This window comes from Sander lucioperca, chromosome 19, assembly GCF_008315115.2.
Source record: "Sander lucioperca isolate FBNREF2018 chromosome 19, SLUC_FBN_1.2, whole genome shotgun sequence".
NCBI lineage: Eukaryota > Metazoa > Chordata > Actinopteri > Perciformes > Percidae > Sander > Sander lucioperca.
The window spans coordinates 23,948,816-23,972,635 of record NC_050191.1 but is presented as its reverse complement, the minus strand read 5'-3'; the positions used below and the strand labels follow the sequence as shown (position 1 = coordinate 23,972,635).

At 39.7% G+C, this 23,820-nt stretch overlaps 1 protein-coding gene across 5 annotated transcripts in view; it reads right to left on the bottom strand.

Moving 5' to 3' along the window:
* The window catches only part of LOC116041939 (1-phosphatidylinositol 4,5-bisphosphate phosphodiesterase beta-1), a 172,395-nt gene that overhangs the window by 21,972 nt on the left and 126,603 nt on the right, over window positions 1–23,820 (bottom strand). For all 5 annotated transcript variants that reach the window (XM_031288011.2, XM_031288010.2, XM_031288012.2 and 2 more), the window contains 19 exons: window positions 19,144–19,290; window positions 17,748–17,905; window positions 15,528–15,610; window positions 15,201–15,285; window positions 10,556–10,730; window positions 9,268–9,354; window positions 8,768–8,838; window positions 8,348–8,444; window positions 8,148–8,232; window positions 7,671–7,795; window positions 7,150–7,304; window positions 6,868–7,032; window positions 6,569–6,668; window positions 6,172–6,276; window positions 5,946–6,061; window positions 3,132–3,270; window positions 2,433–2,486; window positions 1,670–1,889; window positions 115–283 (listed from right to left, as the gene is read on the bottom strand). In XM_031288011.2, the coding sequence (XP_031143871.1) occupies window positions 115–283; window positions 1,670–1,889; window positions 2,433–2,486; window positions 3,132–3,270; window positions 5,946–6,061; window positions 6,172–6,276; window positions 6,569–6,668; window positions 6,868–7,032; window positions 7,150–7,304; window positions 7,671–7,795; window positions 8,148–8,232; window positions 8,348–8,444; window positions 8,768–8,838; window positions 9,268–9,354; window positions 10,556–10,730; window positions 15,201–15,285; window positions 15,528–15,610; window positions 17,748–17,905; window positions 19,144–19,290 (2,336 nt within the window). The remainder of the gene's footprint in view (window positions 1–114; window positions 284–1,669; window positions 1,890–2,432; window positions 2,487–3,131; window positions 3,271–5,945; window positions 6,062–6,171; window positions 6,277–6,568; window positions 6,669–6,867; window positions 7,033–7,149; window positions 7,305–7,670; window positions 7,796–8,147; window positions 8,233–8,347; window positions 8,445–8,767; window positions 8,839–9,267; window positions 9,355–10,555; window positions 10,731–15,200; window positions 15,286–15,527; window positions 15,611–17,747; window positions 17,906–19,143; window positions 19,291–23,820) is intronic.

Below are 23,820 nucleotides of genomic sequence, written 5' to 3'. Positions count from 1 at the left end.
TAGTATTTACTTAACTAATATTAGTTAGTATTTACTTAGCCCCCCCCCCCCGAACCTTGTTTTTCCACATCTACATACAGTATGTGTGTATTTGTTGTGTGTGTTTGTGAGTACCTGCTTGATGTGTTCTCGTTTCTGGTACTTTTCGCTGTAGTACTGCTCCTGGCGAAGTGTGAGGAGCTGCTGCTGCTGCTGCTCCTTCAGCTCTGAAAGCCTCTGGCTGCACTCCTGATCCAGCTCACACAGCTCCTGGTCCAGGCTCGACAGAGATTGTTCGGACCGACTAGACACACACACACACACACACACACACACACACACACACACACACACACACACACACACACACACACACACACACACACGCACATAATCAGAACATCTGCAAATTAAGATACCTCCTTTTTTCAGTTTAGTAGTCCCTACTCATTCTATAACTGGACATTGTAAATGAATGCATATTAATTTATATGTATCTTGATATACAATAAAACATCTACTGTATATTAAGAAAACTTGTAACACAGATATGCACATGGATGCCCTCATCACAGCTACTGGTCATCAAATAAAACGTTTTTAGGGAATGGTGCTATGAACATCAATGATGTTATTTCAAACACTAGGAGGAGCACTTATCTTCTACCTTGAAGTAACTTGGTTGAATTGTGTTATTGGCTCATCCAGTGGCTCTCTGCGGTCCACACTGGCTGAGAGGACTGTAATCGTTGCTGTGTGATGGACTCCTGAGGGCCCTGAACGACTCCCTGAGGCCTAGAGGAAGCTTTATCCCCTTATTCTTATTACACACATAGCTCAGCCTCTTTTTCTTTCTGAAGAATGCAATGTCTGCTCTGTACGGTTTGTTCTGGAGCAATACAATATGCAACAGCGGACTTTAAATATGTATTTACAAGTGCATGATGTACTGTGTATTTCTGTAGATGGAAGACAGTAGGGCTGCAACTAGCGATTATTTTCATAGTCGATTAATCTGTCGATTATTTTCTCGATTAGTTGTTTGATCTATAAAAATGTCAAAACATGGTGAAAAATGTGGATCAGTGTTTGCCAAAGCCTAAGAGGACGTCCTCAAATGTCTTGTTTTGTCCAAAACTCAAAGATATTCAGTTTACTGTCACAAAGGAGAGAAGAAACTAGAAGATATTCACATTTAACAAGCTGGAATCAGAGAATTCTTATTTTTTTTTATAAAAAAATAACTCAAACGATTAATCGATTATCAAAATAGTTGGCAATTAATTTAATAGTTGACAACTAATCGAATCATCGTTGCACCTCTAGGACACAGAAAAAAAGGAATGAAGAAGGAAAGGAGGGAATGAAAATCCAAACACCATTTTACATACTGTGTGTTATCAAGGACATTGTATTGTTGTAATTTAATTTCTATGGCATTCCCACTTTCCCTGAACCTGATAGTAATTTACTTTATTTCCCAGAATGACTTTCAACTAAAATATCTCAACATTTGGCCAGTTAGTTGTAGGTAAAACAAAAGCCTATTTTTTCTTAGTTGCGTTCATTTGGTGGATTTCCTTTTTGTAAAGATAGATAGAGCAAAAGGCAAAGACCTCAAAGGAAAGAGGTGAAGAGGGAAACCAATAGTAGGGCAGTTTGAAGAGGAGAAGAGGAGGAGGCTACCTACCTTTTCTTACCGTCTCGTTTGCGGCTCTTCTGCAGGGCAGAGCGCCGGCGCTGATACTGGCTCTGTAGCTCAGACACACGCGCTGTGTGCTCCTTGATCAGCTCGCTGGTCTTGCGGTGGTGTTTCCGAACCAGCTCCTTCATCTCCTTGTACTGCTTCCTCTGCTCTCGGACAAAGCCCTTCTGTTGCTTCAACTCCTCCACTGTCTGAGCCTCTAATTCTAAAGGCAGGGGACGGAGGACCAACAGAATGATGGGACAAAAGTGAGCAAGAGACAGGGTGACAGACTGTACAATACATTTTAAATGCTCTATAAATAAAGATTATTATTATTTAACTGTGAATGCAAATCAGTATGTACAATAATAATCAAATTGTGTACATACAGTACATAAGCACCATGATGTTACAGCTGATTTCAGCAACTGCTTGGTAGCTAAAATTATCAGCACTTTTCGAAGTTGCATTGAAGTGATGAATATACCAACAGAATAACCCCATTATATCTAGAGACATAAAGTGATAAGCACTGCATTTACAACACATATGACTCATACTTTACATGACAGCATATAGTTAACTGTGAATTTCGTGAACATAAATGATCTTTTCATGAAAAAACATTATATGTTGTATTTCTGCTAAATCTTTGTCCTGCAAACTTAATCAATGTACGTGACCACCAAAATCCGTCAGTCTGTGAGTCTGAATAATAACCTCATAAGGGTGTGCATCAGGATGATGTTTAAAAATAAAGCCTTACCAGTGAGGACACTCTGAATGATGTCTTCAGTCTTCACTGATGGTTTCAATGAGCCTGGTTACCAAAAACAAGTTCACATGTTGAGTTGCCAGTTGGTTGCATAGCTAAGTGACAAAATATCTCTGATCTTTTCTGAAATGATTTTTGTTATTACAACAGAGAAATTATATTTTCATGTTGTTTTAATATAGATAATAAATATGGTCAGGGGGCCAAGTAAAATCTATATGAACAATAGAACCTTGTTTATCTCCCCTCAAAAATCTAATTAACATAACATACAGAGAAGCACACATTTTCTGTTATTATATTAATATAATGTCATGATCATTTTTTTTCTCTTTTCAGTTGTGGCTTTTATCTGTAACCCATAATCCTCATACTCTTGTCCATAAGAGACATTGACAGATACATTATGAATGTATTATCATGATTAACAACAGAAGATTAATTGCAACATTTCATAAAAAGGTACAAAATGTAAGGGTGTGAGTATTTACTAAAGCAAACTATAAAATGTATTTTTTGCATATTTTTTTTATAGAACAATTATCGTGTATTTCTAATGTTTAATGTGTTAGTCAAAGTGAATATGATGTTTCAACATAATGTTATAATTCAAGTGCATTTAAAACACAGGTGACATTTTAGATATTGGGAAAATGGGATGATGGGATTTGAAGGCTGGTTATTCAGTACCTGCAGATTGGGGCTGGTGTCCGACCAGCGAAGGGGGTTTCGGGGCGATAATGGGTGTGTGGCTCAGTCCGTTCTCTGCAGGCAACGTCACCCTCTGATCCACCTTAGATTCTGAGGGGGCATCACTTCCTGCCTCCACCTGTCCATCACATCAAAGATTCAACATTTAGATCAATCCAGTCAACACATCTGTGAATACAGCACTAACCAGTGACTCCTCTGTATAGCATTTTAAATGTGAAGTACGGTAAAATGAACAGCACGTATATACACCTTCTCAGTGTTTACAAGTGGTGGTGAAGAGTTGTACAAAAACACACACACACACACACACACACACACACACACACACACACACACACACACACACACACACACACACACACAATCAAACATTGCATAAATTGTCACACACATTCCTCTGCTGCTTTCAGGTGAAATACTTGCTGTTTTCTTCTTTGTTTAAACTTGAATACAAAGTTCACTGAATATCTCATTCTTCTGTGTCACAAAGCCTCCAAATACACAGTCATACAAGTTTTTTTCTGAGGAAGAAAAACCTCCTTGAGTGGTGGTATCTGTTTTCAGAAGTCTCTTGTTGTACCTGTGTCCTGCAGGATAGTGTGTAGACATAGCTTTGGTAACCCACTCTCAACATTGTTCCAGTGCCGTGGCTCAGCAGATCTTAATTTCCCCTAGGCTCCGCTGGCTCTCGGTCTATATGCCCTTATCTCTGAAATGTTAATGTTTAAATAATCTCTGTTCTAGTGACACTAGCCAGGTCTTCTCCTTTCTTTCCCCACTCTCTCTACGTTTGTATCCGCACAATGTGCTCTCCCTTTTGATGCTCTACCAGTTTGGTGACTGTTGCCATGGTCACAGCATGAAACAGCACTCCTTTGACATCCTCCTGGCTAATCATATCAGCTGGCAAATCAAATAATACAAGCCCCAAAGGAACAATCCTTTTTTCCGGTCCCCTCTTGTTATAACCCAAGATGACCCCATGTCCTACCTTGCCTCTCACATCCCTCCTTAGATAACATCCCTTTGTCTGCTCCCTGTTGCACTAAACCTACATTAATCCTTGGCTACCTGTACTCTCTGTCAAGTAAATTCAAAATGACACCACATTAACAAAAATTGCAGCTACTTTACCCTCAATGCAGCACCTACAAGGCTACCACTCTCCTTCTATTGTTGTAATGTTGAATGGCCCATTAGTGTGAGCTGTTCGCAGTGCAATCTTTACTGAGTTATGTCACTTGGAACAAAGCAAGTCACATTCTCTTAAGCAGCCAGGACTTGTGTAACTCTCTGAGCTGCTTGGCATTTAGATTATGTTCAAACTGCAGCCTGTACTAAAGTTAAAGGTAACTGCCAACTCTTACAGTGAATCACATCCCATCACGTCAGTTAGTCAGCGGTTAGTCAGGAAGTGCTTTCAATGTGAAAGTAATTTGGAGATTCTTAGTGGCTGGGACAGAGTTAAAGATACCTTTTTTTGTTTACAGTTATGTTTACATTCACCGTGTCTCACCAAATCATATTTTGTATATCCTTAAGGTCTAATAAATGTGTTGAATGCATTTCCTTCCACATAAAACATTTTCAGAGACACATTTTTGAATAATTTTGTGTATTTTTCTTCTTCCTTGCCTTTGTTGGTGCATTGCTACATTTCTTGGCACATTATCACATTGTCATTGACATTGTACATCAGTTGAAATGAGGACGTGAAATAATCAACAGTGTATCATGTCGCCCGCAAGCATACACGCATGCATGTGCGTCCTCGTGTGTGAGCTCCATAGAAATGTTTTTAGTGGTCAAAATCTCCACGGGGTACCTTTAAGATTGATGCTATGCTTAAATCTGAATTAGACCTATAACCTTACAATTACAGACCTCGATAGGATCAATATGAGGTCTAGGGAATTGTCATAGGTATTCATTTTTGAATTGATTTGATTGATTTGGTTGTCAACCTCAAATCATATCCCCTTTTTGTGAATGAGAATTTCAACATGGTCAGAAAACGTGTCACAAACCAAAGTAAACGGACGTCTTATCAGCAATTTCAGCCAGACAAATAAAGTAAACAGATTTGTAAATTGTGTTCATTTTTGACATCTAGCATCTAAACATGTCACTACACCTTAAAGCATATAGGTGAAAGTACACAGAGCCACAATGACAGACCTATCCTCAGAGGAAACCTAGAAACAGAGCCCGCAGGTGGATGCTGAAGGAGGTTTAATGAAATGCAGCAACAATACTGCCACAGCTGTGGCTGCAGTGCAGTTTATCATGGAGCGACTGGGAATGAAAAATGGTCCAAACAAAAGTCTGCTGATAATATCTTTGGGGATCTGTGCTGGAAACAAGCTGTGGTTCATAATCCATCCTTTCACTACAATGGTGCTGGTGGACGGGTTTTAAAGTGCAGTGATATTAAAGACCTGCTTCTTTCTAAATTGCTTCTTAATAGGGTTTTGCTGAAGAAAGAGAACTCCACTCTGTCTGCATCTTCTCATTCTCCCTACCATCTGTTTTTAATTCCTAAACCAGTTATATCCTAACAATGAGGCGAGCTGCCAGCTGGCTGAGGGACCGCTCATCGTAATCAGTGACTGATCAGTGGCACAAAGCTTTCCACATATAAACACAAACAAATATGAGCACACACGTGTGGGATGTCCAGCATATGCGAGACACAAACACACACACACACACACACACACACACACACACACACACACCCACACCCACACCCACACACACACACACACACACACACACACACACACACACCTCTTTGTCACCCTCCTCCTCTCCTCCCTCCTCCAGAGTTAGAGCAGCCAGCTGATTGGCTCTCTGCTCCATCAGGTTGACATAGCGGATGGGATTGGACAAGGCTTCAATGACATCTGAGTATCAGAAAGAAAATAAAGCAGCCTTTTGAACACAACTCTGGACCTGCAGTGTTTTCTGGACGAAAACATTTGACTTTTGGTTTTAATATGTTCACCTGACTTACCTGCAAATGTGTCTGGGACATAGTCCTTTACTTCTACATACACAAACAGAGCCGGCAAAGTCAGGGACTGGTTCTTCTCATTCCTTAGGCTGATGTAGTGATAGCCTGCAGAGTCAGATAGAGCGTCTATCAGTTCAGAAACAACAATTGCTGCAAAGCATCCAGATAATTAAAACACACTTCAGGAAACAACCACAGCTTATTCAAACATGTCACATGGTACTGTCTCTGGTTTCTGAGGGTGTATTTATTTTAAAGAGCTAATGCTTCTATAACTTTGCTTCAGTGTATTTCCTCTGTTCTCAAACTCTATTCCAAAAGTGGAATTTATCATTAAATGAAACCGTTTAAATTGATGGTGGACAATAAGAGCTGTGTTGTAACAAATCTTTGTTACCTGGACGGATGGCTGACACAGGAATGATACGGTGGCCGATGAACTTCCCTCCTTCTTCAAACACGGCTATCCTTAATGAAGCAAGTGTGGGCAGAACAACCTGAGGAACATGTATAAAAAACACTCATTGTTAAAATGACACCACTAAGTTTGATACAGTTCTGAAACAGTCTCAATTTTGATTACAGGCTTTAGAACATACAATCATTACAAATGGCTGTGTGTATATTTGGCAGTAAATGTGTTCTCTGCACTGTATACAGGTATATTGAAAGCTATAACTGAGAACATAGCCTGACCTTCTTGAAGACAATAGCCTCCTCTTCCCAGACAGGGTTGATGGCGTTGCCTTGAGATGTCTTGGTCTTGAACGCTTTCCTCTTGGTGTCCACCGGTAAGCCGAACATGTCGATCTCCACATACGTGCCTACTTTCTTATCTGACAGGAACTGGCCTGAAATGATCTGGAATTACCGTAGAAGGAAAGAAAGCAAGAGAGCATAAACAATGATCAAATACACACAGAGAGAGACACAGATAGCTTTGCAGACACAAAAAGACCAACACAAAAATACACCCACCTTTACAGACAGTGTGTTGGCTACTATCCCATCCACTGTGCTCTCAGTGAAAGGGTCAAAGTGTTTGTCCGGCCGCCTCATAAACTCCGGTTTGAGTCTGTAGCCACATTTCCCGTTGTACTCATACATGCCCAGGTTCAACTGCATGGACAAATCTGCGGAGCGAGGACAGAATAATAATATTAAGGTGAGTCAACACTGAAGTGAAACTGACAAACTTTATTATTTACATAATGAGGCATTAAAACAAATAAGTCATTTTTTAAAATACATTTTTAATCATAAATTTCGCAAGGAATAAAGCATTTACACAATTTTAAAAATATGTAATAAAAAGTTGCAAAGAAACTCCCGCACACTGTCTAACTTGCTTAAACTATTACAGCTATTACATTTATTTTTTCAAGTAAGACAGACCTACTCGTCCCACTCTGACGCACCTGTCTCAAGGTATAGATGTGCAAAGTATTTTTCTGTTGTAAAAAGATGTAATAGAAATGTCTTTCACTATCCTCGCTCACCAATTGTTTGGAAGTTGAGCGCCACCAGCTGACAGCCGGCGTTCCAGAAGAGCTGAGGGTTGTAGTTGGATGAATCCACTCGAGTGCCTTTAGGGTAAATCCTGCTCAGCTGTAGCTTGTTGTATCTGAACAGAGCTGGTTAAAGACAATGCTGCATGGCCTGCATTAGAAAGTACAACAGGTACTGTTACTACAACTACTTCTTCAAATATTGTATTACGACTTTAAAACTAGAATTACTGACAGTGACTCACAGTTCTTTGTATATGATTATCATCTCTTCATTACGTTTCTTTAACAGAATTAGAAAATATGAGTGAAGTGGTGAAGAGCAGACTACCATAAGGAATATAATGGGCCGTAATGCAGTACGTGCACTGCAGACACAGCTCGAAGAACAGAAGTTAAACATGAACGCAAATTAGATTCAAACATTGTGAGTTATATTCAGTAGTGTGGTAAAACTGAGAAGGATACTCCACAAACTCTACAGGACATTTGGTCAGCTGTTCCAAAGCTTTGGTCTCTACGAAGGATGACATCTGGAAGCTGCGATTGATCTCTGCGGGCAGATATGGTGATATGTTGATCATAGTGATTATCTTCCAAAATCACTATTAAAAACGTATTCAGTATGTTCATTTTGCATGCAATGTCTTCAGGTATGTTGTCCATACTTTTGGAAGCCTCGAAGCTGTTAAACTTGACAGGCTGGATGTAGATGACCAGGTTGGACATTTCCACTGTAGCAAATGCCTCACTGCCTGCTGTACCCTGTACATGAACACACACACACACACACACACACACACACACACACACAAATATATGAACGTAATGCAGCACAATGTTTTAACAAAAGGTCTGACTTTAATGCTTGGAAACAATGAGAAGGATGTGTCTGAGCTTCTGAAAAGCCGCCCTTATTATTCAAGACTTTGGAAACACATCAGTAGAAATAAAATGCATTATCAAATACGTACACTAGAGGGCAGCCTCAGCACATGGCATGCAAATAGTACACTGAGCTGTACTGTAAATCTCCATTATTACTAGTATTTGAACTGATTGCAGAATGTCACTTGCGAGATGCACACCTCATCCATTGAGCCCTTTTTACAGTCGTCATCATCATCATCATCATCCTCACTCTCCGCCTCCACCTCACCTGAAATATGAGCCACAAATATGGTCACAGGTAAAATACAATAAATAAAGCTAAATGTGTGTACATTTAATTGACATTGCCACATACTCGATGCAGAATGTTGGACAGGCTGATAGGCTTCAAACAAGTCTTTATCAGTTGCCTCCATTACATCTACAGCAGGGACACAAATAAGCCCAACCCACGGAGCTCATGGTGACTGAGGAAATTCATTTTAATATTATTTTGGTCGCGGTGACCCGTCCTCTGCGCCTGCATAATGAGAGATCTACTAAAGATTTCCCACTGAATCTGAGGTCACACTGACTGATGAAATTAATTTTAGCAGTGTAATGGTCAGACTGACCTATAGTGTCTGCAGCCCGTCTGATGAGAGCCATGCCAAAGCTTTTCCGCAGAATCTGAGGTCATGTACTATATATGACTCACCAATAGACTTTCTGCCCTGCGGCCTCAGGCTGAGCTCAGCACCCTCTGAAGGCTGTGAGGAATCTGCCATCTCCTCTTTGGTTGAACCTGTGTGGAAAAAACAAATTCATCAAAAGCAACAAACCTGCATCCTACTGTACAACACTACAAGGTCAAACTACTGTAAAGTTTAATTTGAAGTGGTCTGTTGTTTAGTCTACCATCATGCAGTACAGTATGTCATACAACTCTTTATTCTGTAATTAATAGTAATTGTATAGCCCTTTTTAAATATACAAAGTTCTTCATAACATCTAGTTTGCCTTCAAATGTTACTGTGCTCAACTGTCAAAGCTGTCAAAAGACGGGAATGGACACTTGTAGAAAGTTAGGCCATATTTTCTGTGGAAGGCACGAAGACCATTGTTTTAATAATGTATTATTTTCTTGGTTATCATAATGTATGTAAATTCTTTTTTTTCCCATTTGAAGATCGGCAGATGTCATTGTGCCCCACTGATCGGTGTTTGTCTCAATGCACACCAGTTAAAAAGGATTCCTGACAGTTAGAAAAGAGTCAAACACTTGTGCAACTTATTTCCTTACACCAGGGGGCAGTATGTGTCAGTGTAAGAATGAAGATTGCAGCTCAGCAACCAAAGAAAACTAAAGGTGATTGATTGCAAGGTTTATTATTATTTACAACTAAATGATATCCTTTATGTACAAACATGAATAGATAGTGGGAAATATAAAGTACAAAAAGAAGCATGCGTGTACACACACACACACACACACGCGCACACCAACACACACACGCACACACACATATAAAGTGTAACCAACTACAATACAGATATGAACGATAAGGGAAAACTAAAAACAGAGCAGCTGTGAAAATATAAAAATCCATAAATTGAGATAATAACTTCAGACAGTTATAGTATAATGTGCACACAGCAGCATGCTCACACACTGATACAATGAAGGCCACTACCGGCCTGTGTTTAAGACACCCAAGTGACTAGCAGTGTATATGCCGGACAGGGAGTGTATGCAATAGCCAATAATACCTTCAGCTGATGGAGAGGGCAATGAAAATGATGAATGATAAACAATAGCACTGTTTTGCTCCAGTGACTTTCTGCATGGCATAGAGGTGTTGGTCCATATTATGGATGGACCCAGACGGTTAGGCTAAATTTTGCATTTGAAACATCATAACTCAACGGTTCCAGTGGGACTTGATGGCTTTGTTTGTAGGATGTGAGTGCGTGCGCTTGTGTGTCAAAGGGAGCGCTAGCTGTACCTGCACTAGGAGAGGAGGGCTCGCAAACACTGGAAGAATCGCTGTAGGTGTTGGAAACCTGTTCTGAGAGCTTCTTCTTGGTGCTTCCGTCTGTCTTGTGGTGTTTCTTCTTGTTCTTCACCAAGATCTTCCCCATCAGCTCCATCGGGCTCGGTAGCGGCACACCAGACTCCAGCTGGACGGGGGGGAGAAAGCGATGAACACAGAGAGGTCATGTAAAATTTAAAATACACAGGTCCAGAGGAAGATCGTCAGAATAAAGTAAAACTCTGTTGTATGGTTGTATGATCTGGATGGAAGGATGAAGACAAATGGTTTCTTTTTGTGACAAACACGTCAACACGAAAATTAAAAACAAATGTTAGGAGACAAATTAGCTAATTACAGAAAGAAAATACTTAAGTTGTTTACTGGAGTGAGTCATTAAAAATGTAAATGAATGACAGTTTTAGAAAATCTTATTCTGCTTAAAATTCCCCTTGGGAGATTCTGCAAGGCAGAGCTTGTTAGTGACAGTGAGGATTGGCACTGAGCAATACAACCTCTGTTGATGTAACAGCTCAAAAGTTTACACTTTCAACACTAAAATCAGCTTCCTGTGGGGAAACTGACTGTTAAACACAAACATTCACCCTCTCAAGGGAGCTGACAAGAAGTAGGATGATCTCTGATTTATTTATGGGGTACACTGCTTTTGGATCAAAGTGTTTAGGGATATTAATAATGCATTATGGAGAAAGTCAGCAGAAATGTTGAATACACACACAACAACATACATTCACAACCCACAAAGTTTACAACTTATCAGCTATAAACAAAACAAAACTTTATACATTGCTCACTTTTAAGAGCAGGGTAACAGTGATTCATGCACCAAACTTAAGCCAAGATTTTCCGTCCAATAACCCACTTTCCCGGCTGCCACACACATCCATTTACACCTTTCTAATGTTGTTGCTGGGAAGTGATAAAATAAAGATTAGACGTCCTGTTTGCTTTGGCTTCACTCTAACAGTTCCACTTAAATTGAACCAGTTCAGCACTGAATGTGGCATGTAATTTTAACTGCACTTAAATGCACAACACTAAACGTGTTTGATTAAACTATAATTTACCTGGATGTATTCAATTAAGCTTTTCCCCCGCTTTTTTGTCTCAGTTGTACAGAGGGGGTGAAAAGAAACTACATAGTCGCACTAGATTCTAGAAATATATTCGCTCATATATTCACTCTACTTCTCATCACTTTCAAGTTGTGACATCTGGCCAGTGGTGGAACGTAAATAGATTTACTCAAGTAATGTACTTCAGTACCGTTTTTTAGGTACTTTTACTTTACTTAAATAATTCCATTTTGTATTGAGATTTTGCAAAGATCAACTTAATATCAACTTAAACATAAAATATGATGCGTTGTTCTAGATCAAACTACAAGTATGTAAAGTGATCTCCAACTAAAACAGTAAAAGTCATAATGATTCAACAATAAAATATATAATAATGTAACACTCACAGGATATTCTGCCAAAATAGTGCTTTTACTTTTGATACTCCAAGTACATTTTGCCAATAATAATTCTGTACTTTCAGTGAAGTACAATTTTGAATGCAAGACCTTTACTCGTGAACTGCTATTTTTACATTGAGGTATTGCCTCTTAATCAATCAATCAATCAATCAATCAATCAATCAATCAATCAATTTCAATGAATCAATTTTATTTGACTAAGTAACATCTGAATAATTCTTCGAAATTCAACAATGTGTTTCAGGACTTTGATAGAGTAATACAACCTTTGGTGTATTATCTTAAATTTGTGGAAAGTTGTTGTTTTCTTGCTGGCTACACGCTAGCACCAACAGTTTTATGCTTGCTCTTCTGCCCACATTACTCTCAATCCCGCCTGCTTTCTGCTTGCATGTACATTTCGCCTTGCCAATTCTGGTCTGTCTGCAGCTTAAAACTAAGCCTCAACAAAAGTGAACAAACTGCAAGAAAAATAGCCTTATTTCTCAACATATTGCATATTTCTTTAGCATTTATAATCAAGGGTTAAATTTTTCTGAGGTTGCCCGGGGCTCAGCCCTGGCACATGCTCTTTTATGTCATCAAGGGATGCTTAACTTAACACATCTTGTATATACAACGTGCTTAATAATTCAAACAAGGACTAAACATGTTCTCTTTGTAGCTGTAGAGAACATGGTCCTAAATGAGGTGATGTAAGAACTTGCAAACTTTAATGGGGTTTCCTATCTCTCTGTCAGTAGGTTTCCTTAAAAGCTACCTTTTGGCAGCTGTGGCTCAAGCTGTAGTAGAGTGGTCGTCTACCAATCGGAATGTCGGTGGTTCGATCCCTGACCCCTGACATCTACATGTCAAAGTTTTCTTGTGCAAAATACTAAACTCCAATTGCTGTGAATGTGAGTGAATGTTTATCTGATGAGCAGGTGGCACCTTGTATGATAGCCCCCAGCCTCCAGCCATCACTATATGAATGTGTGTGAATAGGCCTGTAGTGTAGAGAGCTCTGAGTGGTCGATAAGACTAAAAAAGCGCCGTTTCAATGCAGCAATCCATATACCATTTATCAAGCAGATCAGCAACCTCAGTCTATGTGGCCGTAATGCACCTTAACCGTGGTTGCTAGGGCTCTGATAACGTTGTAGACTATCGCAGTAACAATATCACCTGCTATAACTAAACAGGTATTAAAGTGTACTCAGTTCTGCCTTCCTGCTGCTTTCAGTATACTGCTAAAACACAACAAATTGCTTGTTGAATTAAAACAAAATGAAAGGAAATGATTTCCAGTCTTCAACATTCTTTTATTGAACACATTGGAAATTGAACTGAGCAGAAAAGCAACCAATAAAAAAAGAATGATAGTTACATTTTAAATTGCAGTTTTCCACTAACACTCTCTTTCAAATAACTCAAAAAACCTTTCCCGATGTGTTTATTGCACCAGTTGACATTGTGGTGATGATAAAAAAGACAATATACTGTGCAGTCCTATAGGTTGCCACCCGCCATAAAAAAAAAGAAAAAAAAGAAGCAACCCTGAAACCACAGAGCCCATCCCCACATAACAAATCCCAATTTAACCCCTGGTTATAATGAAACTGTTTTGGCAATACAGCCTTTGTCAGCATAATAAATGCGGTGATGGGAGCCGTATAACAAACAAGAAGAGAAGTTCTTGGCAAATTCAATGTTTAGATAATTTCAGCTATTTTTTTTGGAAAGAACATACTGTCCTTAGAGTAATTGGAAAAACAAACACAGTCACCAGTCACCAGAGGTTTTGTGGGGTGGAGACACACAGGAGGAACTTGAATTTCTCAGAAAACTGTAATCCTCTTTATTCTCACCTTAGGCTCAGGCTCAGCCAGAACCAATCTACCAGCTATATTACCCTATCTGCCCCAGCCCCTATGGACAAACGGAGCCGATATCCCTTTTGATACGCTGTATAAACGGCTGTCTCAATGCCAGAGGGGTGTGGTTGTCATTGCACTCACCTCTCCCAGTTATTACATGCTCAGTGGTAGAAATCTGATTCCTCAACGGCACTTTCTTTTTCTGTCTCTCTCTCTCTAACTCCTCCCTTGGTGTTTGTCTCCCCATATCTCTCTCCTTCTCCTTCCCTCAGCCACTCCATTCGAAAGGCTTCCCCCTGATAATAATACTTCAATGTCAAATCCAGTCAGAAGGCTGTTGGGAACTTAAGCTGCTCTACAGTGTTATATCAACAGGGACAAGACATCCCGGGTGAATAATAATAATAACATAAGGAAGTATGTTAAAGTACATATGTGTGCAGGATATGTGGCGTGTTTTCATGTGTTCCCTCAGACAGTGTGCGTGCGAGTTTGTGCGACAAGTGTCTAACATTTGCCTCACGTAAGTGCCTGCGTCATTACACACAAAGACGCCTGTGGGGGGAAAAAAAGAAGAGTTTGGCCACAAAGAGACAAAGCAAGCTTTTCACTAGTAGCCATGGCAACAGAGGAGAGACAGATAAAGGGCTGCCAAGAAAAGCCACGTTTAGATTATTACAGCGTAAAACACTTCCACTTAATCTGACGCCGCTGTCGTTTGCAGTCTCTCCCGTGATAAGAGAAAATAAAAATGACTGCGAGATGAATCATTAAAAGTTGGCTTCCATGGCACGTAAACAGCCACAGGTATGTGTGTGTCTGTGACTGAAAATGAAAACTGGAAAAGAGAGTCAGAGGTAAAGTCTGGGAGGAGCGTGCCAGGAGTGACAGAAAGAAAAAAGGCAGCGACAACACATCTTATTGGTGCCGGAGGACATGTCAATATGTTTGTGAGACAGATGGAGAGGGAGCGACATAAATACAAAGAACTTGTAATGTGTATGTGAACAAATAAATGAATATGTTTGTGTGAGTATGCAATAAGGTGTGGCTTTTTGCTTCCTGAATGTAGCATGCTGGCCAGCAGTGTTCAAGGACACTTCTTCGGTGCACTCATCTGTGCGATAATATCTGCTGAATCCCTCGCTGCTGGCCCTGTCGTATGCATCTGTGTGTGCGTGTTAAAAAAATAGAAAGAGCCAGAGTGTGAATATACGTGTGAGGACATGCACATGTGTGTTTGAGCATCTTATGTACTCACAGGATATTTCTCCAGAGATTCTGTCAGTAATGCGTCTCCAAATATTGACCGGCAGTACTCTGCCATCTTAGCCTGCTGCTTCGGTCTGGAAGTCATCACACACAGAAACAAACACAGACACACACCATCGTGGATTTTCTCTACTAAATATCAATACACACTGAATATGTATGTTACTCCTAAGAAGCCCCTCGAAGCCATTAGAAGACATAACAACCAATTTGAACTTTATGTTAAACCATCCAATGACAGACAGTGCTAATCAATAAGGGTGACATTCAATCTGTGGACTTTGCACCCCTGACTTGAAATGACCTGCTGACTTACGAGTCCACATGGTTCTCAAAAGACAGGATGATGGGGAAGGGCGAGGTCTTGAAGGCACACTCTGCTATGGCCTCGATCACCTCCTAAAAACACAAGGAGAAAAGACAAAATATTGATAACATAATTATAAATTATGTTAAATACACACACCTAGGGTAAGGTGTTGTCATCGTTGGTTCATGTGATAGTATGCTGTGCAGTCACAAGAAAATAAAGCATTTACAAACACTCTTGAGCTCTTAAAGCAGCCAGAATCATATCCATTTACAATGATATGGTTTCCTACAATAGCTGAGAGCCTCTCCCAGAAAACATGCCCAAACCTCTTAAAATCAATAAGGAGAGATAAGACAGAAAGATAGTTTTTCAATAAATTACACTCCGCCTTACTCCAAATGCAACATGTTATCTGGCTGCATGGTGCATTGAGACTCCTGCAATAATTATATGGCTGTGTCTATCAAATGCTTGTCTCAGTGTATGTGTGAGTGCAGGATGTCAACATGTTGTTAGACTTTCTGGTTTAAAATGTGAAAGGAAAGCATGTCAAGTGTATCACAAATTGCTGTGTGCTCAGTCATTCATGTCCACACAAATTTCAGCGTGGATATGTTTTTACGAGAATGGGAGCTGAGCCGTGAATTGGTGTCACTGCTCAACTCCAGTGAAGACAGCTCGACATCTGATATCGGATTCCTAATCCACTGATTGTCTAAGTCAATTACGCCATCAATAACAATGATGTCAGTTCGCTTAATGCCTTCGTTTCCATTTGCTCCTCCTAAAAATAAAAAATCTTTGTCTGTAACTCAACCCTCTTCATCTGTAGCTCTCTTCCATCCTCTGTCTCTCAAAACTACAGTATTTTCCTATTTCACTCTCAGGGGAATTCCATTAGGCTTGTTCTACTTCTTTTGTTACTCAAATTTCCTCGATCAATCAATCCACCCACCCACCCACCTGCCTCTTTCTTATTCTCCTCACACCTACTCTGCCCTTAGATTTTCTCACCCTCCTCCTTCTATAAATGCTTTTTTTCTCTTTGTCTTCTCATCTTCTGGGTCTTCAATTAAGCGCCCCTCAGCACTTCAGTTTAGGGCCATTCAGTGCGTCCCGGTCCTTTATGATTTGCCATCTGCTGAATGCATGCCCCACTTTATGTTTATCCCACTTCTTATTCAACTGTGCTTTCCTCCATATTTACTTGTATCTTCTGTGTCTGGCTCTGTATCTGTCTGCTTTTCCGTCTGTGTTTACATATATTTAAGTACAAAAAAAAATCATTAAATCAAACCCCATTTAAAAAAAATATATATTATGGTGATCATTTTTCCCGCAATAGCCAATAACTGTATTCACATTTACAGGAAAACGTTGCATGCATGTAATCCAGCGTAATGTTTTCTCATTAATAACAGCCTCACTGTTTACTGTTCACTCTCTTTACATTTTGTCAGCACTGTATTAAGTTGCTGCTAATGCAAACAGAACATTGCCTACTACCACCACTTCACATTAAAGGTGTTCAACAAGCCAAACATGGGATGGCTTTTTTGTGAAGCAGTCACACAAAATGCAATGTGTTTGTCACCGCAGTTAGCGCAAACCACCATAGTTCAAAAATGCATCTGTGAAGCAAGACACGTAACTTTCATCATTTGCGACGTGTGCAGCATGAAATCAGATCGCAGTTGCAATTATTATTGGCTGACTTATTTATTAAAACAATGTGAGTTTGTTTGGCTGCAATGTAAACAGATCACTTGTTTTTCTATGGTATTTTCTGACAAGTAGTAGCTGCTCAAGGAGTGTTTGCTGTAGTATAAAAATGCACTGCCAACACCAGTAATCACAGGTCTCACAATAATAAATAGAATTAGAATTTTGAAGCCACAAACAATACATAATATTAACCATCTACATATTATTTATCTAAGCTACTTACCTTTCTCTTTTAATTTGCTTTACTTTTTGTAGCCTGAATCAAGGTTTAGCATTTTGGCACAGGAGTGCATACGTTTGACGATGCAGATGTACACATAGGTGGCTGCCAACACATTTGCATGTAACCTTAAAGTGTGCACTACGAGGCAAAATCATGTTTATAGAATCAACTGGAAATAAAGATGAAACCCAGAAACCCATTTTAACCCTAAAATACCTGAAGACACAACGCAACCTCTCGCCTATATAGCTATCACTCTGCTCTCTTTGTGTTACCTTGAAGGAGATTTCAGTTGTCATGGTAAAGCCGTGAGTGATGACGGGCTCTTCTTCTGTGGTGCGACCCTTCCAGCAGTCCAGTTCAATGCAGCGGCACCCCGACAGCAGAACCTGCTTGTACATCTCGACTGAAGAGTTCCCTGCAAGCTGGCCGGCTGCATTCCGCACATAAGCAAGCAAACACACATAAACACACCACTTCAGGTAACTGTTGTATTGATCCCAAAAGAACCAGGATGCCCACAAATGTCCTCCCACCTTCCAAGAGCTCATTAACCGCATTAGTTGCTAGCATGCAGTAAAAACAATACGACTGTCGTTATCTGAAGCAGGCAGATCTCATCACCCTGTCACCATTAGCGAAGCAATTATCTCTTCACATTAGCAGAATGCTTTCCCGCAACATGGTGGGAACTGTGTCAAAGTGAGAGGCAGATCTGTGTTCTAACGTCAGCTGGCATCATTCAATCCCTCCAGATTTTTTTCATTCCTTTTTCTCATTTTTACTCTCACTCTTTCTTTCTCTTCTTTTGATAGACATCCTCGCCCAAACCCATTAGTGAAACACTTTCTTTACTAAATGAGATCATGTGTTGTACACTGCACAAAACATTGCTTTAATTTACCGTGGATCAGTAGGATGGAAACACATCAGCATGAATGAATAAGTTGCTGTCAGTCGAGTTATCTTGTGGGGATCTTTATTATAAAGTTTTGAAACATAAACACTGCAAGGACAGAAATGCATTCTGCACTGCCGCACCTATAATCATAATGTCACTATGAAAATACCTGAAGAAAAACTGTTCGTTAGGTGAGAATCAAAGACCTGTTGTTTGTTTTTCTCATTTCTTCATTTGGCAGGCCATGAGTTTGGCCCATTAACTGAATTCCATTTTTTCCATCGCTGGAGAAATTTGATCCACTTGAAAGATTCAATGCTCTCCAGTTCCCCCCAGAATAGATTTGAATAGATGAATTATAATATCCATTGAAGAGAAAATGGCCTCTGTATTGTGCCTGCCGTGCTCAGGGAGCCAGTTACTGTGACTACCATTCTAAAGAAATATTTAACTCATGAATATCAATGAATTCAGTCTCATTGCATGACTTGATTGGATAACCTCTAGAGCGGTAACGCAAGAAAGGGGGCCTGACTTGTACCGTCGCGTCTGATTGACTGACCTGTGAGGTATGAAGTCGGGTGTATTCACTTGTGCAACCAAAATTATATTTCTAAATGAACGAGTGTAGAAGAATAAATGATGCGCAGCTGCAATCAGTCAGTAAATGCGAGTTGAGTGGTTGTATGCGAATGCGAAACAAATAAAAAGACAGACAGAGTTTACATACACAACAGACATTTGACGTGAGTCTCGATGTATGTGCATACCTGTGAGGTATGTGTTGTGGGAGGAGTTGATGAAATAGTGGGAAAGGGGAAGGGTCATGTCTTCACTCTGGTCCAGCTTCTCAGGGGGGATGATGCTGTTCTCCTCCCCATTCAGATACCTGGCAAAGCCTTCCACCGAGATCTGACCTGCACAAAACACAACACAGTGCATAGACATGTTAGTCAAAATGATACGTTTGACTTACTGGAATTGTTGGGTCGTTGTAAATTATAGAGTGTGGTCTAGATCTGCTCTATCTGTAAAGTATCTTGAGATAACTCTTGTTATGATTTGATACTATAAATTAAATTAAATTGAAATTGAAAACAAAAGCATAAGTCTGATGATATTCTTTATGTTTGTTATTGTCAACAAATCCAATAAAAAAAACTAAAACAAATATGAATTGATCTTATAACAAATTGTCTCTGTAGCCAAAACCTGTTAAAGCTTATTCTTCTGTGCCATAGAGCTCCATTGCTGTCTAAAATCTATTAAAAAAACATCAGTGAGACACACTGTTGCACTGGGTGAAATGTTTCTTCATTAGGATGAACATGGGCACTGCAGTTTATTTTGAATAAATCCCACGCAAGTCCTGCTGCCGTAAATACTTACTAGCACAACAAATGTGTAATAATCCGTGGCTGGAAATAGTCCTAAACAAATGCACTATTTACTCTTGTTTGAGTAACATTTGCTTAGAACTACAGTGCCCTGCTGTTTCAGAAAAGTATCTAGCCTTCTCTAAAAATTAAATTAGATATTTGCAAACTGTTTATATATATATATATATAAAGATTTACATCTTCAGTAGGAATCAATGGGCTAGGGGCCACAGACAGGGTAGGGAAGTCGTAAAGAATTGACGGACACACTAATATGTTGCGGGTTTTGATCTTTTCATGGGATTTGTTGACAACAATAAATAATTGTCAGCCTTATCCTTTACAATACATTATTAAAAACCATTTTACAAAAATATAAAAAATATTATTTTCAGACAGTCCTACCTTTGCAATGATTTAAATAAAACATGTACCATGGTTAACAATCTTGCAAAAAGTGTATTTTTGAGTGTTTGTGTGTACATTATACTGTGTACACATACTGCATTTGAAAACAAATGAGCAGTTGGAAGACTGTGTTCAAATGTTTTAAAGGTTACATTACAAAAATGTTCATAACCACTAATTAACATTGAGATTACATCAGTAGTTTAATTTAGCCGGAACCCTAATTCACTGTTTGTTGAAAGCCTTTGCAGTTAATCCTTAAAGCCTGCACCTCAGTGTTTCAGTTTCTTACATTTTACTGGGGGCGTATACTGTCAGTTATTAGCTGTCTATGTGGATAAATGCATTAAAAAATCTCCTGTTTTCACAGGTAGTTTCCAGTACAAACCTGAATTTCTACATTTCAGGTTCCACTAGCTTCAACTTGCATTGCTACAGCCCCAAATAAATCATAGAGGGATCTGAAAAAGCTGAACTGCGCTTGACGTTGTTCTTTCATGGTTGTGATTGTTTGTCAAGGTCACTTATGTTAAGCTTTGCCTTTTTGCTGTCATCACTGAGCTCATGTCTTCACTGAACTTGCTCGACAAAGTGAATAACACAGAATATGTATAAAGCTGGCAGAAGAAAAGCGCCAGTCATCCAGACAGAAGATTAAAATTTCCATAAACATTATCATACACGTCACACACCACACCTGCATGGATTCAGTTTTGTACATATAGCCAGTGCTCAGAGCTAAACCAAAACACTTGCAACCTCCTCCACCCACACGTACACACTCGCTTGACGTTATGCTAAATATGCTAAGTGATGCAAGCTCGATGGGTGCAGCAGGTCCCTCCGGCCACTTTATGCTAATTAATGCGGTGCCGCCCTCTGCAGAGTTGCTGGACTAATTAACGCTGGCTGCTGTCTGTGATATGTGAGCTCAGTAGAACTCACGGTCTTCCTTGCTGACTGCCAGGTCCTCCCTTTGCCAGGCGGAGGCCTAAACTCTGTACCACTCAAACTGATACAGTACCCAAGACATTTGTAGGTCAAACAGGGAGAAACTGTGCTAACATGGCTGGGATTAGAGATGTACTTCAGTGAGAACCTACAGGTGTTACTCTAAAGGTGATGCTTGAAAGGTGGACTTTAATCTGAAAGGAGAGGACTCTGTTGAGCTGAAGGGAAACTGCAGTGTAAATGTATTCTAAATGTAATGATAACCTAGAAGAGTGGAATCTGACAAAGAGCCTCCTCTCTACAATCACCCGAAGATGAATATGCGATGATATGCCACCATCTACTCTTGACATAAAAGACTTTAAGCGTCTTGTTTCATTTACCATTTTATTCATCTGCATTCAAACAATGTAGGAACATTTGAGTGAGCACAGACTCAAGACAATGATAGAGCACTAAAGAGATGAATAAAAGGTATAATATCCACAAAATCACAGCTGGATACAGATAATGAGAAAGTGTGACAAAGAAAATGACACCTAATGCGCTCTGCTATCTCTGATTAAGGCGTATACGCATCTACGCATACTGACTGTGTGCATCAACATGAGGCTTTTTTAGTGCAACATACAAGCACATGCTTACTATGCAAAAAAACACACACACACACACACACACACACACACACACACACACACACACACACATTTCTACATGCATGTACAGTATGAATGTCTTTGAGAGAGGAAAAAGTGTGTTAGTGTGAGTGTGTGTGAAGGTAGCATGTGGAGCTCTGGACCCCTCTGCAGAGCAGATGGCAGCACTTCCTCTGGCTAGATAAATACTTCACATGGGGAAATCTGTCACTGGGACAGAGAGGGGCACGCTTCCAGAGAGCCTGGGATGGGCTGAACACACAACATTGCAGTACGAGCACATGACTGTGATCAGAGTCAAACACAGGGCGGTTAAACAGGAAATTTCAATGTGGTTTCAGGAAGTATTTGATCAAATTTAGGCACCCGATTCATTTTGTCACACATTTATAAAAAAAAAAAAAAAAAAAAGTAAAGTAGGTACTTTAGGAGAAGAGATGATTAAAGTGGCACTCATGCCTTGCTTTAGTCAGTTCAGGTGGATTTAGTTTTAGTGTAATCAGTAATTAAACGTACAAATATGATCGGCATAGTAATGATACACTGAACAGGTTTTTAGATAAACAGCCTCTCCTGGAACCAAAGATTAGCATTTTGTTATTTTAAAACAGTAAGTCGATTTAATAATAGCCTCCAGACTATGTTTTGTTCTCCAAGTATTTTTAAATATATTCAACTAAACTTCAGATCTGCAGCATAGTGACAAACTGCTGTATGCAGGTATATCAAGTCAATCATCCGTGAAGATTGAGCAATGCTCACTGTTGCTGCTTGGGAAACACACCCAAGGTACAAACATTTTATAAATCAAGTGGCATGCTGTGATATCGTTAAATTTACACGTAGTATTGATTGGGAGGCCGGAGACATTTCATGTAGTCAATAGGCTCCATTTGTTTAAATGTTAGTGCACAATACAAAGTATAATCTAATCAAATGCACACTGAGTTTGTATTTTCAAGTGTTTGTATTCTATTATATATTATTTTGTTGACATTATTTTCAAAATGGTTTGGTGTGACTTAATAGGGAGAAAAAAACAACCCAGCGATTTGCTCGAGAACAGATTGTGGTAAGTCACCCATTTTGGCACACTATGCTTTCCAGCAGACATAAAATTTGAATTGGCACATATTCGACCTTGATGCCTGATATCTGGAGTGGGATGTTCTCTGGGATGTTTTGGCAACTCTCTGTCCACTGCCACTTTAGGTGACAGACACAACGTGCCCAGGACGTGTTGGATCCCCTACGCTCATCCATCTGCATCTTGATTGTTCATAAATTATTCTGTGCCACTCTTGATGCTCTAACACGTGCAGCATTGTGACGGTGATGATTGTCATTTTTTATCTTTATTGTTTGGATGCTAGGATTAACAGGTAGATAGATGCTGCTACATACAGTAGTGGTGGTGATGCATGCAAATGGACTAAACACGTTTACCAATTAGAAAACACATACAGTATGTCGTATTGAGCAAGTTCAACAGTTTGACACTACGCAGAATACAAAAACACACTGCAAACACAGCCAATACAGAAACAATACAAGTTGTCAAACTACTACTGGTTGCCTGGCAACTGCTCCCGCAAAAGAAATAGTCCAGTACATAACCCCCAACCCCCCATGAAAAGGCAGACTGAATTACAGATTAAACATATAAGATTTAATTACGGAGCTTTAGAGGTGCTGGTAGGTCAGTTTGGTTACATTAGGACAGAGTAAGGCTAGCTGTTTCCCCATTTCCAGTCTTTGTGCTAAGCTAAGCTAATCGGCTGCTGGCTGTAGCCTTAAATTAGACAGATATGCGAGTGGTATCAAACTTCTCCTCTAACTCTCTGACAGAGAGCAAAAAAGCACATTTTCCAAAATGTCAAACTACAGTTGCAGTGCACCTAGCTCTCTCAGCCACCATAGCTACTCTTATACGGGATTATTTCAGTCTTCTGCCAATCAAATCATTGGTCTGTACACATTCTATGCCTCAGATATGTTTTTTTCTCAGCAGGCATTTCCTTTCTTAGAAACAGATGTACAGTAAGAGACACAA